Source organism: Siphateles boraxobius, unplaced genomic scaffold, assembly GCF_051911475.1.
Source record: "Siphateles boraxobius isolate OS27281-9 unplaced genomic scaffold, OSU_SipBor_1 26, whole genome shotgun sequence".
Lineage (NCBI taxonomy): Eukaryota > Metazoa > Chordata > Actinopteri > Cypriniformes > Leuciscidae > Siphateles > Siphateles boraxobius.
Window position 1 is genome coordinate 22,559,780 of NW_027508876.1, and position 13,948 is coordinate 22,573,727.

Genomic DNA, 13,948 nt, shown 5'->3' on the forward strand with positions numbered 1-13,948 from the left:
CAAAATAATGTAATAAGCATGCATTTATTAAAGCATGCATTTGCTAAAGCTTTCATTTCTTATTATTATCAATGTAGAAAACAGTTGTTGCATAATATTTTTGTCAAATTTTGGTAACACTTTATTTTAAGGTGACATAGTTACACGTTACTTCATGTACTTACTAATAACAGTAAATTATGCTTGATTTTAAGTAACTAACCCTAACCATAACTCTTAGTCGTTAATTAATACTCACCTATTTGAGTAAATACAATTCAACAATGCCACATTAAAATAAAGTGTAACCAAACTTTTGGTTTCTTCAAAGGATTCTTCAAAGGATTCTTTGAGTATAAAGTTTATTTGAAAATAAACAGCATTTATTTGAAATTGATATTTTTGTAACAATTTATAAGTCTTTACTGTTAATTTTGATCAACTTAACGCATCCTTGCTGACTAAAAGAAAAGTTTAAACTGTGTATATTTGTCTACAGTAGAATGTATTAAATAAATGAGAAGTTTGATTTAATTAAAGGAAAGACGAAAAGAAATTAAGGTTTTTGATGAAAACATTCTAGGATTTTTCTCCATGTAATGGACTTCATGGGGTACTAAACGGTCCAAGGTCCAAATGACAGTTTCGGTGGAGCTTCAAATGGCTTTAAACGACACCAGACGATGCATAAGGGTCTTATCTTGCGAAACGATCGGTCATTTCAAAAATAAATAAAAAAGTTTAACTTTTATGAGCACAAATGCTCGGCTTGCTCTGTTCTGTGATGCACGTTCGTGACTCTCCTGTTTGAACTCGTTCATCAAAATGAACAAATCTTTTTTCGAGTCATTTCGTTCATACAACGAACAAAATGAATGAAATGACTCGAAAAAAGATTTGTTCAGCAAGGCGAGCATTTGTGCTTATAAAACTTAAACTTTTTTATTTATTTTTGAAATGACCGATCGTTTCGCAAGATAAGACCCTTATTCATCGTCTGGTGTCGTTTAAAGCCATTTGAAGCTCCACTGAAACTGTCATTTGGACCTTGAACCGCTTGGGGCCCATTGAAGTCCATTATATGGAGTAAATTCCTGGAATGTTTTCATCAAAAACCTTAATTTCTTTTCGACTGAAGAAAGAAAGACATGGACATCTTGGATGACATGGGGGTGAGTAAATTATCTGCAAAAGTTTTTTAAAAAGTGAACTAATCCTTTAAGACTATTCTACACTTTATAGCAAGTCTTATGTTAGTCAAGGTTTTTTTCGCACAAAAAACAACAACATCATTTTCCACTGTTTTTCTAAACCATAAAGTTAAACAGGATGTTTTTCATGTGATAAACATCCTCACTTATCAGAGTGGACCATATAATCACTTTCATTTCAAAAGAGTTAGAAAAATCGTGTTGTATTATACTTGCGTGTTGTTCTTTAATGTTTAGAGAGGCAGTACATCTCACTAGAAATGTTTTCCATCACAACTATGGTCAAAGGACTTTTGACATCACCCAGAGTTCAGCAAGTGTTCCGCGGTAAGATGGTTGGCAGCGGTGTGGTTTGGGATGATGCCCAGTTGACTCTACGCTGCTCGTTTGAGCGATGAGGGGACAGTTCGCTGTTTTTCATTCTGATCCTGTGTCAGGGGAAATGAAACATTAAAGCAATTTCCTGAAGGGTAGAGAGACAGTAGCAAGAGGGCAGATTCCCATCCTCGTAGAGTTCTCTCGTGGAAATTAGCAGAGATGACTAAAGTCGTCCTCCTAAGGCATTAGTAAGAAGAACACTGATCGACCTTGAGTCAAACCTGTCTGAAACCTGATTTCTTGAGCCCCATCCTGCTTCGCTTCAAAGAAGTCCTGCCCCGGGCACCTTCAAAGAAATTAAAACAAGCCCATTGACGAATTAAATTGGACATTGATCTTCTAAACTTGGGGTATTGATTCTCTTTAAAAGGACACCTGCTATTCCTTTAGGGTTGCCGGATTGATGTACGGATAGACCGGTTTGTCTTTCACCCTTAAATTAGTACTTTAGACTGAAGGTTGTATTCAAATGTTATCATTTACTCATCATTTTAGAGAGGAGACAGAGGCTTATAAAAGCATGGCTTTGATTTGTTGTGTAATTTCTGCATCACTTTATAATTAAAGTGATAATTATTAAAGAATTTAATTAAAGAATTTAAATTAATGACTGTTTTCAAACAGTTTTCAAACATCATCTGCTATTGGTCAGGAAATGAGATAATCCCGCCCCTGAAACTTATTTCAGCCAGCATTGCTATGTGGGATGAAATATTGCAGAGCACTGTTTAATAGTGCACTTTTCAAGATATTTCAAGGTATTTTAACGTAAAAAAGGACACACATCCTCTTAAAGTCTAAATAGACTACTTAGACATCGTCTAAACAATGCTCACCCTTTTTAGTGTCACTTTTAATCTGAAGTTCTCCAGAAGTTTTCCATGGGCATTCCCTGAAACACATATCACATCCAACAATAAATAAGAGACTGTCTTAAGAAGGAAACACTCGCTCATCTCATCTAAAGCCAGCACCGAGGCTGGTTTCTGTCTCCTCTACAGCAGTTAACCTGCAGGCCTAATAAGAAAGATAGAAAAACAAACAAAATGTCAACCAATAGATTTACTTCTGTATTGATATGGCTGTTTTTTTCCAACACATTTTTGTTTTTTGATTAAACTAACTCCGTTGGAAACTTGTTAAACATGCCTTCATTCTTTTTTTTTTCTATTTTCAAATGCCTTTTATTTATACATATTATTAAACATTTTAATCCTTGTTCCAAAAATCTGAATAAATCTAAGTATAAACCATTTCAATATTATTTAAATGCATTATACTTTGCCCAATTCTGATGTTAATAAAATCAAGAAAAATCTAAATATTATTTGTAAACAACATTTTTGTCTTTCAAAGAATGCGAACTTTTTATTTATGACAAATAAAATGAACTATCAAATACACAAAATATACACTATAAATACATTTGTATCTTTATAATTAAATGTCATACAGTCACGAATGTATCACTGCTCTGAAACCAAAGCAAAAACACGCACACAGACAAAAACACTCTTAACGTACAGATAAACCAAAAGTTGTCAAATATTCATCTGACGGTGAATTCGTGAGAATTTGGCTGAATGTTATGTTTAAAGTAGTGCAGGAGGAATGTTCCTGGTGTTAATGTTGATGAGTGGGTGCTCTGGCTCCAGTGTGCCATGTAGTAAGTCAGACTGAAAGAATGCTGTTTATGGGGGATGAATCTGTCTGAGCTTCATCACACTCTTCCACCGCCAAGCAGCTGCCTGTCCAACAAGCCATTTCCATGGTTATTATTCACCCTGGGATCCTTGTTATGTGATGTTAGTTTACAAAAGTGTATTTGTTCATCTTAAAGTGTATTTCAGACATTCCTGTCTGAAAATGTTGTCTTAATCATATCCCTAACACTAACCCTACCCATAACTTATCCCTAAAATCAGAGGGAAATGATATGTGAATAACACTGATGTAGAAACACCTAACCCTGGTTGTAGGCCTAAACGTGACATAAGCATTGGTTGATTGGAATGTTGTTTCAGAATCAACAAAGATGTTGATCCTGGAACATGTTGCACTTGGTGAAATCAGGTTTACTGTGTAAAATGGGATAGTCTGGGTTACAGATTGTGCTTAACTTGAAATTGTTCATGTAGCCCAATAATATTTTAATATATTCATTTAGATATTTTTTTTTTCATGTAAAGCCGGGTTCTCACTGTGCGATTTATAATATTTTTTATTTTTTTTACAGTTGTTTCTTGTCAGACTGTATGAACATGATCCCCGCTGTAAGCCATGTCCCACTGTACAATATCAGTTGTCATTAATGTCAGACTGTACGACAGTCAAGACACGTTAAAAACGGACGCATGCAAGAAAACTCTGCCGGAGTTTTACATCATCAATCAATGACATGTTCGGTGACAGTGAGTTGCATTACACGAAGGATTGAAATGGTGGCTACAAAGAAATCTCTGACATTAATTTTGGTCATGGGTTCTTTTAAAAAACAATTTGACATTCATCCTAGGAGAAGTCACACTGACTGAGTCAAAACTTCTGACACTGCCAGAATTTTGTCAGAGGTCAACTTTTATCGCAATGGTCATAAATCGGCTTTCGGTGAATATGTCAAACTAACGATCAAAGACTTCAGATTTTAGCTTAGGATCAGAGGAATCTTTTAGGATTTGCAAAATTTGTCTCAGACGGACAAATCGTGGCTAAAATCACAGTGTGAACCCAGCCTAAGTAAAATGATCATACAGAATACTTTTTTAATAAACCAAGTGAAATTGCAACTGGACAGCCAGTGTTAATCATGCATTTCTGCTATGAGGAAATGGCAGCTTTGACATTTTGTTCTACTGGGAAAAAAGAATGATTTTTATGCATCATGAGCGTAGGTGGGTGATGACAGAATTTAAATGTTCTGGAAAATGTGCAACATGATTAAACTAGCCAAATGCAGACATACTTTTACAGTAGGCCAACCTACAATCATCTTTTTTTGTGTGCCTACAATAATCAGGCAACTTTATTTTCAAAGATAAAAAGTTATTTGAAATCATTTAAAAGCACTTAAAATCCACTTGAATCAAAAACAGTTGTCCTTTTTTTCAGACAAATGCATTATGGTGTACATGCCTTGGAGTGAATAGTTGAATTTGATGTCTTAATCAACTGAAAATAAAATATTGCAAATACAAGTGTTTCTCATTCTCTGTTTCTCTCTCTGTCCAGCTTGTTTTCTACACGGTGATGAAGGCCCTTTACACGCTCGGACACAGCCTCTCTCTCATCGCACTTATCACCGGCAGCACCATCCTCTGTCTGTTCAGGTTTGAAACAGAGTCTTAAATAGTTCCAGTAGTTGAGTCTGCTTTACATTACCGCACACTTTGTATGGATGAATGAGCCTGCCTTATATTAATTGTAATCATTTGGCAGGATTCTGAACGACTATTTTTTAAACGCTTTGACATTGAGGATAAACATTATGCTTGGCGCACGGCTTTAACCCGATAGTGTTTATCTTGCTGGAATGAAATTATTAATTTAAGAGTATTTCTGGAGATGTGATGAATGGAACGGAGCTTAAGACGTCTTTGCATTTTTCTCACAAACTAACCATAAGCACAATTAAAATAGAAAGAGGCCAGGTTTATTTACAGCACTGTCACGCTCCGACAGAAAACTCCACTGCACCAGGAACTACATCCATCTGAACCTGTTCTTCTCCTTCATACTGAGGGCCATCGCTGTGCTGGTCAAAGATGCCATTCTGTTTTCCCACGAGAACGTAGAGTGTACAAAGCAGCCATCACTGGTGAGTGAATCCATCCATACAGAAGTTCCACAAGTAAATTCATGTAATTAACCCTTTCGCACGTACGATCACACCGGTGTGATCAGTCTTGGCTGGTCCCTGGAGCGTACGATCACACCGGTGTGATTAGAACGCTCAGTGCATCACGTGATCAACTGCTAAATTCAAACGTGCTTTCGCGCGTTTGCTGGCGCTGAGCCAGAGAAGGACCCACTCAGTGCTGTCATATATCACAACTATTGAGTGTTTTCAACCACATAATGTTTATTTTAGGTTTCAGACACTTAAATACACATAATTACTAGCAAAACAATGATTTTGAGTTTGTAAAAAACACACTGATGTCTATGGAAGCGGCAATAATTCTTCTTCCTTTCCATTATAATAAGACAACACTTTTATTCATATCAGATACACATTGTGTAAGTAGCTTTACATTTTATCCTATTCTTCTCCCAGTTCACCAGCCACTTACTTTCATGTATTTCGTGAGAAGTGGAGGAATTGACGTGTTGTAAATCCAACAGATCCGATTCTCTGAACTGTGAAACAAACTAACATGGGACCACCCATCGCGCATACAGCTCAACTAACGCGATCGTTATAAAGATGTTTAAACAACAAAACACATCCACTAGCACATATTTGACAATCGGAATATCAGTGTTTCATGCTATAGCTAATACATTTGTGTATATTTTTAATAAAAAAGGAAAAATTACATAAAAGCAGATCCTCATTCATTCAGCGCTGTGTTGTAGTTGTGCTGTGCCACGTGACAAGCAATGACGCGTCACCATGGAAACATTAAAGTGAAAAGTTCTAAATAACGGTCGCCTTGAAAAACTCACGCTGGGGGGTCATTTAGAATATTTTAAACTTACGTGTGAAAGGGTTAAGGGTACGTTTACATGGCAACAATATACAAAAACCAAAAGTTTTTCCTTTGCTTTTTTACGTACAGGTGACAACGTTGTCAAAATGATCCCCATTCACATAGGTCTGCGTAAACGACTAAAACGCTGCATTATGCATTCCAGGCCAGTAGTTGGCGATGTCACTTTGAAAAGAAGCACGACGTGCCTATAGACTGAAAACGTAGTACGCGGATGCGCATGACGTCACCGTTTCACAAATTCACAAAAATCTTACCAGCCCCAAACTTTTGAACAGTACTGTGTAATTTCTGCACAACTAGTGACACTAAACAACTAAAAATACTAATTGTTTCCCAACACCACATCACCCCATAATCCCAACCCTAAATCTCAAAGCATTAAACCAGAAGTTGCCATACCAGACAGATCAAACAAACATAGCAATGTTTGAAAGGGCTAATACTTTTCAGGAAGCCAACCTTACAAATGGTTTACTTTCAGCTGTCTGAGCACATTAAACTGAGATGTGAGACAGTATTTTAACATCGAAAAAATTACACACTTCACCTTTAAGGGTCTGAACTGAGCTAAGCCAAAACATGCATAGCCAACTAAACACATTTTATGCTTCATCAGTTTTAAAAGGTGGTTATTTCTGTCACTGCAGACCCTAAAACCCTAAAACCCCCAAATCTTTAAACATGTTTAATTGTCCCACAGTCTTGGTAATTCAGAGATATGTAGTAGGCTAAACAGTGCAGCTCTCTGTGCTTGTGTTTAGATTGGTTGCAAGGCCAGCCTGATCATCTTCAACTACTTCATCATGGCAAACTTCTACTGGTTGCTGGTGGAAGGTCTGTACCTACATACCCTACTGATGGTCATCTTCTCCGAGAACAGACACTTCATCATCTATCTCCTCATTGGATGGGGTGAGTCTTCATTAGAAACACTGACCTTTATGAGCTGTTTCCTTTTCCCAAAATCATTTGTTAACCTTTTGAATAAATTCAAAATTACTTTTCAGTCTTTTCATGCTATTCAAGTCAGCGTTTTCAAGCAGGTATTCGAGTAAATAAAGGATTATTTGAGTCTGAAGCCTAGAAATGTTCCACTTCCCACTGCATTTAATGCGTTTGCTTTCATCCTGTCTGGCATGGACAGATGCGTGCATAGAAAATCATTTGAGAACACACACCTCTTCACGGTGTAGCACTGAATGTCTCTTCCTTAATTCATTCAAACACTTCTGAATAGATGTCGCTCGCTTCTCAGAGGAAAAACAGCGAAGTGAACAACATTACGTGCCATCAGTCTTGTTCAGGCTGTTTGTCTTACATTATGTATTAGTATGTCTTTGTTGTTAGTTGCGTCCCTGGAGTTTCCAGGTGAGAGAAAGGAGAGCAGGATCTTCATTCACTTCTAGAGGACAGGCTTGGGCGTGGCTTGCTAGACTCATCATATCAACACCTCATTAAGCTTCTCTTTCATCATGACAGTGACGACTAACATGGCCTCTTTAATCATGTTCTGTATACCAGCATTTCCTCTCCAGCTCTTCTTCTGTCTAGAGATAGTGGCCCACGTCCCAACAGGAAACTCAACTAACAGATTTTTCTGCAGAAGTCCGAGCAGAGATGCTGTTTCCTAACATCACATTATCTCTCTCATTATCTGCTTGTCTGTCTTTCCGTCTGCCTGTCAGTCTTTTCATCTATCTATCTATCTATCTATCTATCTATCTATCTATCTATCTATCTATCTATCTATCTATCTATCTATCTATCTATCTATCTATCTATCTATCTATCTGTCTGTGTGTCTTTCCGTCTGCCTATCTATCTACAGTATCTATTTATCTGTCTCTCTGTCTTTTCATCTATCTATCTATCTATCTATCTATCTATCTATCTATCTATCTATCTATCTATCTATCTATCTATCTATCTATCTATCTATCTATCTATCTGTCTATCTGTCTGTATGTCTTTCCGTCTGCCTATCTATCTACAGTATCTATTTATCTGTCTCTCTGTCTTTTCATCTATCTATCTATCTATCTATCTATCTATCTATCTATCTATCTATCTATCTATCTATCTATCTATCTATCTATCTATCTACTGTATCTATCTGTCTGTTTGTCTGTGTGTCTCTGTCTGTCTGTCTCTCTCTCTCTCTCTCTCTCTCTCTCTCTCTCTCTCTCTCTCTCTCTCTCTGTAGCCTATATTTACATTGATTACACATAAAGGAATGTCAGCACAATGTCTCTTGATATTTTATCATTCCCTCTCCTTCCCCCAGGATTCCCCACCGTGTTTGTGATTCCATGGATTGTGTGTAGGATTTACCTCGAGGACACAGGGTGAGCAGTTGAGCACAGCATAATCAGACGGTGACAGAACTCACATGAGACTCTTAATAGCGGATATTTAAACCTGAGAGATTAAAATGAGGCAAAGGAAGATGAAACGCATTCCCATTTGCTACTCCTGTTATGAAAGCACTTGTAACTCTTTGATGTCTTCTCTTAACAGATGCTGGGAGAGAAATGACGCTCCGATTCCCTGGCGGGTGATCAACTGGCCAATCATGGCATCTGTCATTGTGAGTATAACCTCACACCAGTACTTATAAACACACTGAGACCAGCCTCATACTGTATGCATTATGTCAGGCAGGGAGGGATTCTGCCAGCAAAGCAGACACTAGGATGTGCTGAGTCTCACAGACAGTTTCCATGTCCTGGATGAGACGTGAGCGCAGGCATGTCAGGAAGAGCGAGCAAACATGCTGTCACAAGTGCCTCTCTCAGCACACGTGCCAGGGCTCTCTCTTGTGTCCGCTGTGCCATTTTCATTTTGTAAACTCTCACCTGCAAAAGATCAAATGTCTTTGGACAGCACAATGGCTGTGTTTGACAGCTTTGCCCTAACGCATCCAGGTCAAAATGTTCCTCAGCCCCCTGGAGCCTAGGAATGCAATAATAATAGAAAACGTCATATGTTTTTCTGGCAAACACACTCGGTTCTGGTAATTCATGTGTTTAGATAACTCTCACAGAGCACCATCTACCATGTATCTAAGTCTCTCTTACCCAGAATGCCACTGGACGATGAAGCTTTGGCCAAGATGTTCTGTTTGTTTTGGTTTGGGTTTTTATGTCGGGATTAATTATGAGGAACAGAAACAGGTGCCCTCTTTTGTTTTTACTATCTGTCTGATGGATTTAAGCAAGATGGAAATTGGAGATGATCATTTTACATTTGAAGTTATGCATTTGGCAGACCAAATCCCAATTTTATTTTGGTGCTTTCAATGTTTTCTAAGAATCAAACACATTTTTTAAGGCCAGATCATCTCCTTAAAGGGACAATTCAGCCTAAATGGATAGTTCTGTCATCATTTTCTCACCCTCATGTCATTCCAAACCTGTCTGACTACTGTGGATAAGATATAAAAATATATATTTGTCAGTGGGGTCAACACTAGAGCTCTGAACCTTTTTTTTTTACTCAGAAGAAAGAAAGTCTTATAGGAGTAAAACGGCTTGAGAATGAGTAAAAGGTGGCAGAATTTTTATTTTTGGATGAACTGTTCCTTTAAGGCAGCAACTGCACGTTTTCACGTGTTACAGTGTGTGCAATAATCCTGTAATCTGGTTCGAGTCTTACAGAATGTTTTGAGATCTTCTTGTGTCAGATCCAGTGAACAGGATTCAGTGGTAATGTTTAGACTGGAGAATGTCATTGTATAAAAGAGGAATGATATAAAATATTCTTCTCTTCCTTTCTCTGTTCTACAGTTCAACTTTATTCTGTTTATCAGCATCATTCGAATCCTGGTCCAGAAACTGAGGTGTCCTGATGTTGGTGGAAACGATCAGTCTCAGTACAGGTATTACAAATGGATGCCAACTAATATTCTATTCTGCAAACATGGCATCAGCCACCATGTTTGAATCCTCTTATGTGCTATTCAGGTCATAGCTGAGATCTCCCTTTTAAATTTACCAGGAGTTGCATTCTAGCATGAATCTCTGAAAAATAGATGGAAATGGATGACTGCTTTCCATTTTTATCCAAGGCTTCCACTATCTCTTGTGCAGTGCTAAATGAATTTGCATTGAAATGGGGGTGAAATATTTATGGTCCGATTTTTAGCAATGGCTAAATTTAGAGTGGCACGTTCTGTGTTTGAATGCCCTGTCGCTAATGCATGAGAGGCTGTTGTCTATTTGATGGCTCTCCTAGATGCAATTTTCCCTTTTTGTTCTTCTAAAGTTGGGATTTCAGTTTGGAGCTATCCATTGTATGCTTGGTAATAACTCTCCATTTGACAAAAACTGCCATGCTATCATAACAGGGGTCCAAATCCTGTTACTCTTCTTTCTGTTTTCAGGAGGTTGGCCAAATCCACACTTCTCTTGATCCCTCTCTTTGGCGTCAACTATGTTGTTTTCGTTTACATCATAGAGGAAAATGGAGAGATGGAAAACTACAAAATATTCTTTGACCTTGGCCTGGGATCATTTCAGGTGAGGAATATGCCTGAGTGTTCACTTTAAATTGATCAAAAGTAACAGTAAAGACATTTATAATGTTACAAAAGTATTCTATTTCAAATACAGGTAATAAAATAATAAAATATGTTTCTTGCAACTGGAAATTCATCTTTGTCATCACAGGAATAAGTTATATTTTATAGTATATAATAAAGTAGAAAACTGGTCTACTTTATCAATGCTTCTTTCAAAAAAAAAAGTTTTTTAATCTTACCGACTCCAAATTTTTTAACGGAATATGATGCTTTATTAATGTTGTACCACATTAACTCTCTATGTTCCTTTCACAGGGCTTGGTGGTTGCGATTTTGTATTGTTTTTTGAATAGTGAGGTCAGTGTGCAATCTTATCAATCTTATCGGCCTATGTCACTTCGGTTCTTTTCCAAAACCTAGAAGTGAGCGACTTGGAACACTTTACATTATTGGGATAAATAAATACATTTTAATTACACTGAACGTTTTTAGCTAATCTTTTTTTATATCAAATGAAATGTTCTTTATTTATAGTCAATATTTCTCTCGCCTTGGAGACCATTTTTTATTAGTTTGTAGCAATGGATTCTAGGATTGGCTTTAGCCTTTGAATTTGGTGAAAACAAAGTATCTTAAAAGGCAATATGATTAAGTCACAGCACCCTTCATTTCTGTGCCTATGATGCCTTAAAATGCTATGTCCCCCCGGCAGCTCACTTGGTTTTGGAACAGAGCCGTGTATTCCCTCCTAGTTAAAGTCAACATGAAACATTCACAACACATAGGTGTCTGTTTCACTGACAGGGCTTTGGCTATTTTAAAATGTGTCAGTGCAAGTTGCTTTCAGTTAAAACAGCTCAAACATGCATGTAAGTCTGGGACTAGCTTAAGCAGAGTCTGTGAAACCAGCCAATTATGTAATAAATATCTGACATAAACGGATTGATTGAATCATGAAAAGTTGTCTAAGTGATGTTGTTAGAAGTGAGGGCTTAAAAAATAAGTGGGATTGGCGACAGTTTTTTCAAAGGTGGAGCAGCAAGTAATTACATTGTGATGAATAAATTACAAAGAAAAGTATTTTTGTTTGAAATAACTGCACTGAGAAATGAATTACAATGAGTCAAGGAATGTGTATTGAGTATATAAATTGGTTCAATTTTGATTTCATGTTGACTTACCACGCTGTGTATGGCTGTGCTAATGATAATGAGTTTTATATTTGACTGCTCTGCAGGTCCAGAGCGAACTCAAGAGAAAGTGGCGAAGTTTGCGTTTAAAGCGTTACATTGGCCGTGACTACCGTCTGCACAGTTCGTCCATATCCAGAAATGGCACGGAAAACATGGCCCAATTCCATCGCAACTCCAGAGCCCAGTCTTTCCTACAGACTGAGACCACCGTGGTGTGAGACATCCCAAGAACAGAAGCGGCGCTATGTGAATCATGCTCCTAGTTCACTGCCCCTCGGCTAACAACTCGTTTTCTTTTTCAAAAGCTTTACGCTGAAGAGGACGAGGCTTTCTGAAGCATGAGATTGACATGCAGGAGACATGATGAGGATTCAGCATCTCTACGAGGCATGAGTGTGTTGTCAGTTCAATGCAAAATCTTGCTTGCCTACCAAAATAACGTTAAACCAAACCTCTGCGAGTGAGAGTATTGGTGCATTAAAAACTAGAATTCTGATCATAATATATATTGTTTTTTTGTAAACACTTTCATAGCATTAGGGTCAGATTATATAATAGTGTTATGTAAATGCTACTTAAGACCCACAGCCATTTTCTTAGTCTCATGGAGACGCTGTGCCATGCTATCAACACATGAAAACACAGCCATCACCCTAAGAACATGTCTTGGATGAATTCAAGAAGTGGGTCACCTCTATACCAAACTCAAATGTGAGGTTTTTTTTATAAAGAGGACATTACCGCTGGAGGCGTCCAGATTAGCCTTGGACTTATTTCAGGAGAACATGTCTTTCTTCAGATACACACGGATACTGACCTACACTGAAAAGACAGTCGTCCATTCAAACGAAAAGTGATTGTAAGAAAAAGCTAAAATTCTTACTCTGATATTGAACAGTTCTTGTGTCTGCAGCATTACTGAATGCCATTTTGTCATTATACGACTACTGGGATTTTTTTTTGACCTTCTGGAGAAAAGCCACAGTATGAGCTCTCTCAGATACAAGATTATACTTTTTCCAGGATGTATACTCTAGCATGTGAATGTAATTCATTTCTTCGTTATTCAGTAAAGTCTTATGAATGAAATTAGTTTTATCGACGAGTATGTGCAATAAATATTTAGTTGGCCTACAAAAAGATCCAGCGATAAACCAAACGCGACTCGCTGTTATTACTTCGCAAACTCTTTTATTTCATATCCCACTGATCAGTCATTTCAATGGAAGGTGTTGACGGCGTTTCTGATTATTTTGCTTTTGTGTTGCTCTGCCTCACATTGTCAGCGGGGTTGGGGAATTGTTCACTGCAATGAATCCTGCTGCCAGTGCTCTTTTCATTCAACTGAAAAACATAATTAATCTAGCAGACAGTTGGACGCATATTTAGGTCAAGTGAGCTGACAAAACACAGCGAGTATGAAAGTGACATTTCAGTGCGAGCTGCGTTCTGCGTTATTGTCGCAAACAGATTCTGGGAAGTGCGGTCCACAGACTGCACAATGGCTTGGAGAGCAATGTTTTCATTGAAAAGTTGCTCTCAGTTTTTGCAATTTTTACATTTTTGCTGAATGTTTCTTGTAAAATGTATTGAGATTTTTCATTAAATGTGGACGTTTTTAAACTGTATTCAGTCAATGTTTTAATCACTATTTAGCTGATTTAATTTGAAATTAATTTTCACCACTTATTCTAACTCTACCAGCGATTCATACTGCGGTAATTGCTATCTACTTAATACGGCAAAATAATTTAGACGTGCAATGACGATATAGTAGATAAGGTTGTTTTTATGATCCTGGTTTGTGAAGGGAACGATAAATGGGATGCTAAAAAAGGAGCAGTGAAATACGATTACACTTCTCCCTTGCTGATCAACAAATCAGCTTCACCATCAACACAGATTATATCACACACAGATGATGTTGTTTTGACTCATTTCCTGTTCTATTGCCCT

The 13,948-nt window shown here is 37.5% G+C and overlaps 1 protein-coding gene across 1 annotated transcript in view; it reads left to right on the forward strand.

Moving 5' to 3' along the window:
* The window catches only part of vipr2 (vasoactive intestinal peptide receptor 2), a 31,414-nt gene extending 17,794 nt beyond the window's left edge, over positions 1 to 13,620 (forward strand). The window contains exons 5-13 of the mRNA XM_077244992.1: positions 4,797 to 4,894; positions 5,247 to 5,382; positions 7,042 to 7,192; positions 8,565 to 8,625; positions 8,798 to 8,867; positions 10,066 to 10,157; positions 10,662 to 10,797; positions 11,115 to 11,156; positions 12,037 to 13,620. Of these exons, the coding sequence (XP_077101107.1) occupies positions 4,797 to 4,894; positions 5,247 to 5,382; positions 7,042 to 7,192; positions 8,565 to 8,625; positions 8,798 to 8,867; positions 10,066 to 10,157; positions 10,662 to 10,797; positions 11,115 to 11,156; positions 12,037 to 12,210 (960 nt within the window). The 3' untranslated portion in view covers positions 12,211 to 13,620. The remainder of the gene's footprint in view (positions 1 to 4,796; positions 4,895 to 5,246; positions 5,383 to 7,041; positions 7,193 to 8,564; positions 8,626 to 8,797; positions 8,868 to 10,065; positions 10,158 to 10,661; positions 10,798 to 11,114; positions 11,157 to 12,036) is intronic.
* The last annotated feature ends 328 nt before the right edge of the window (positions 13,621 to 13,948 follow it).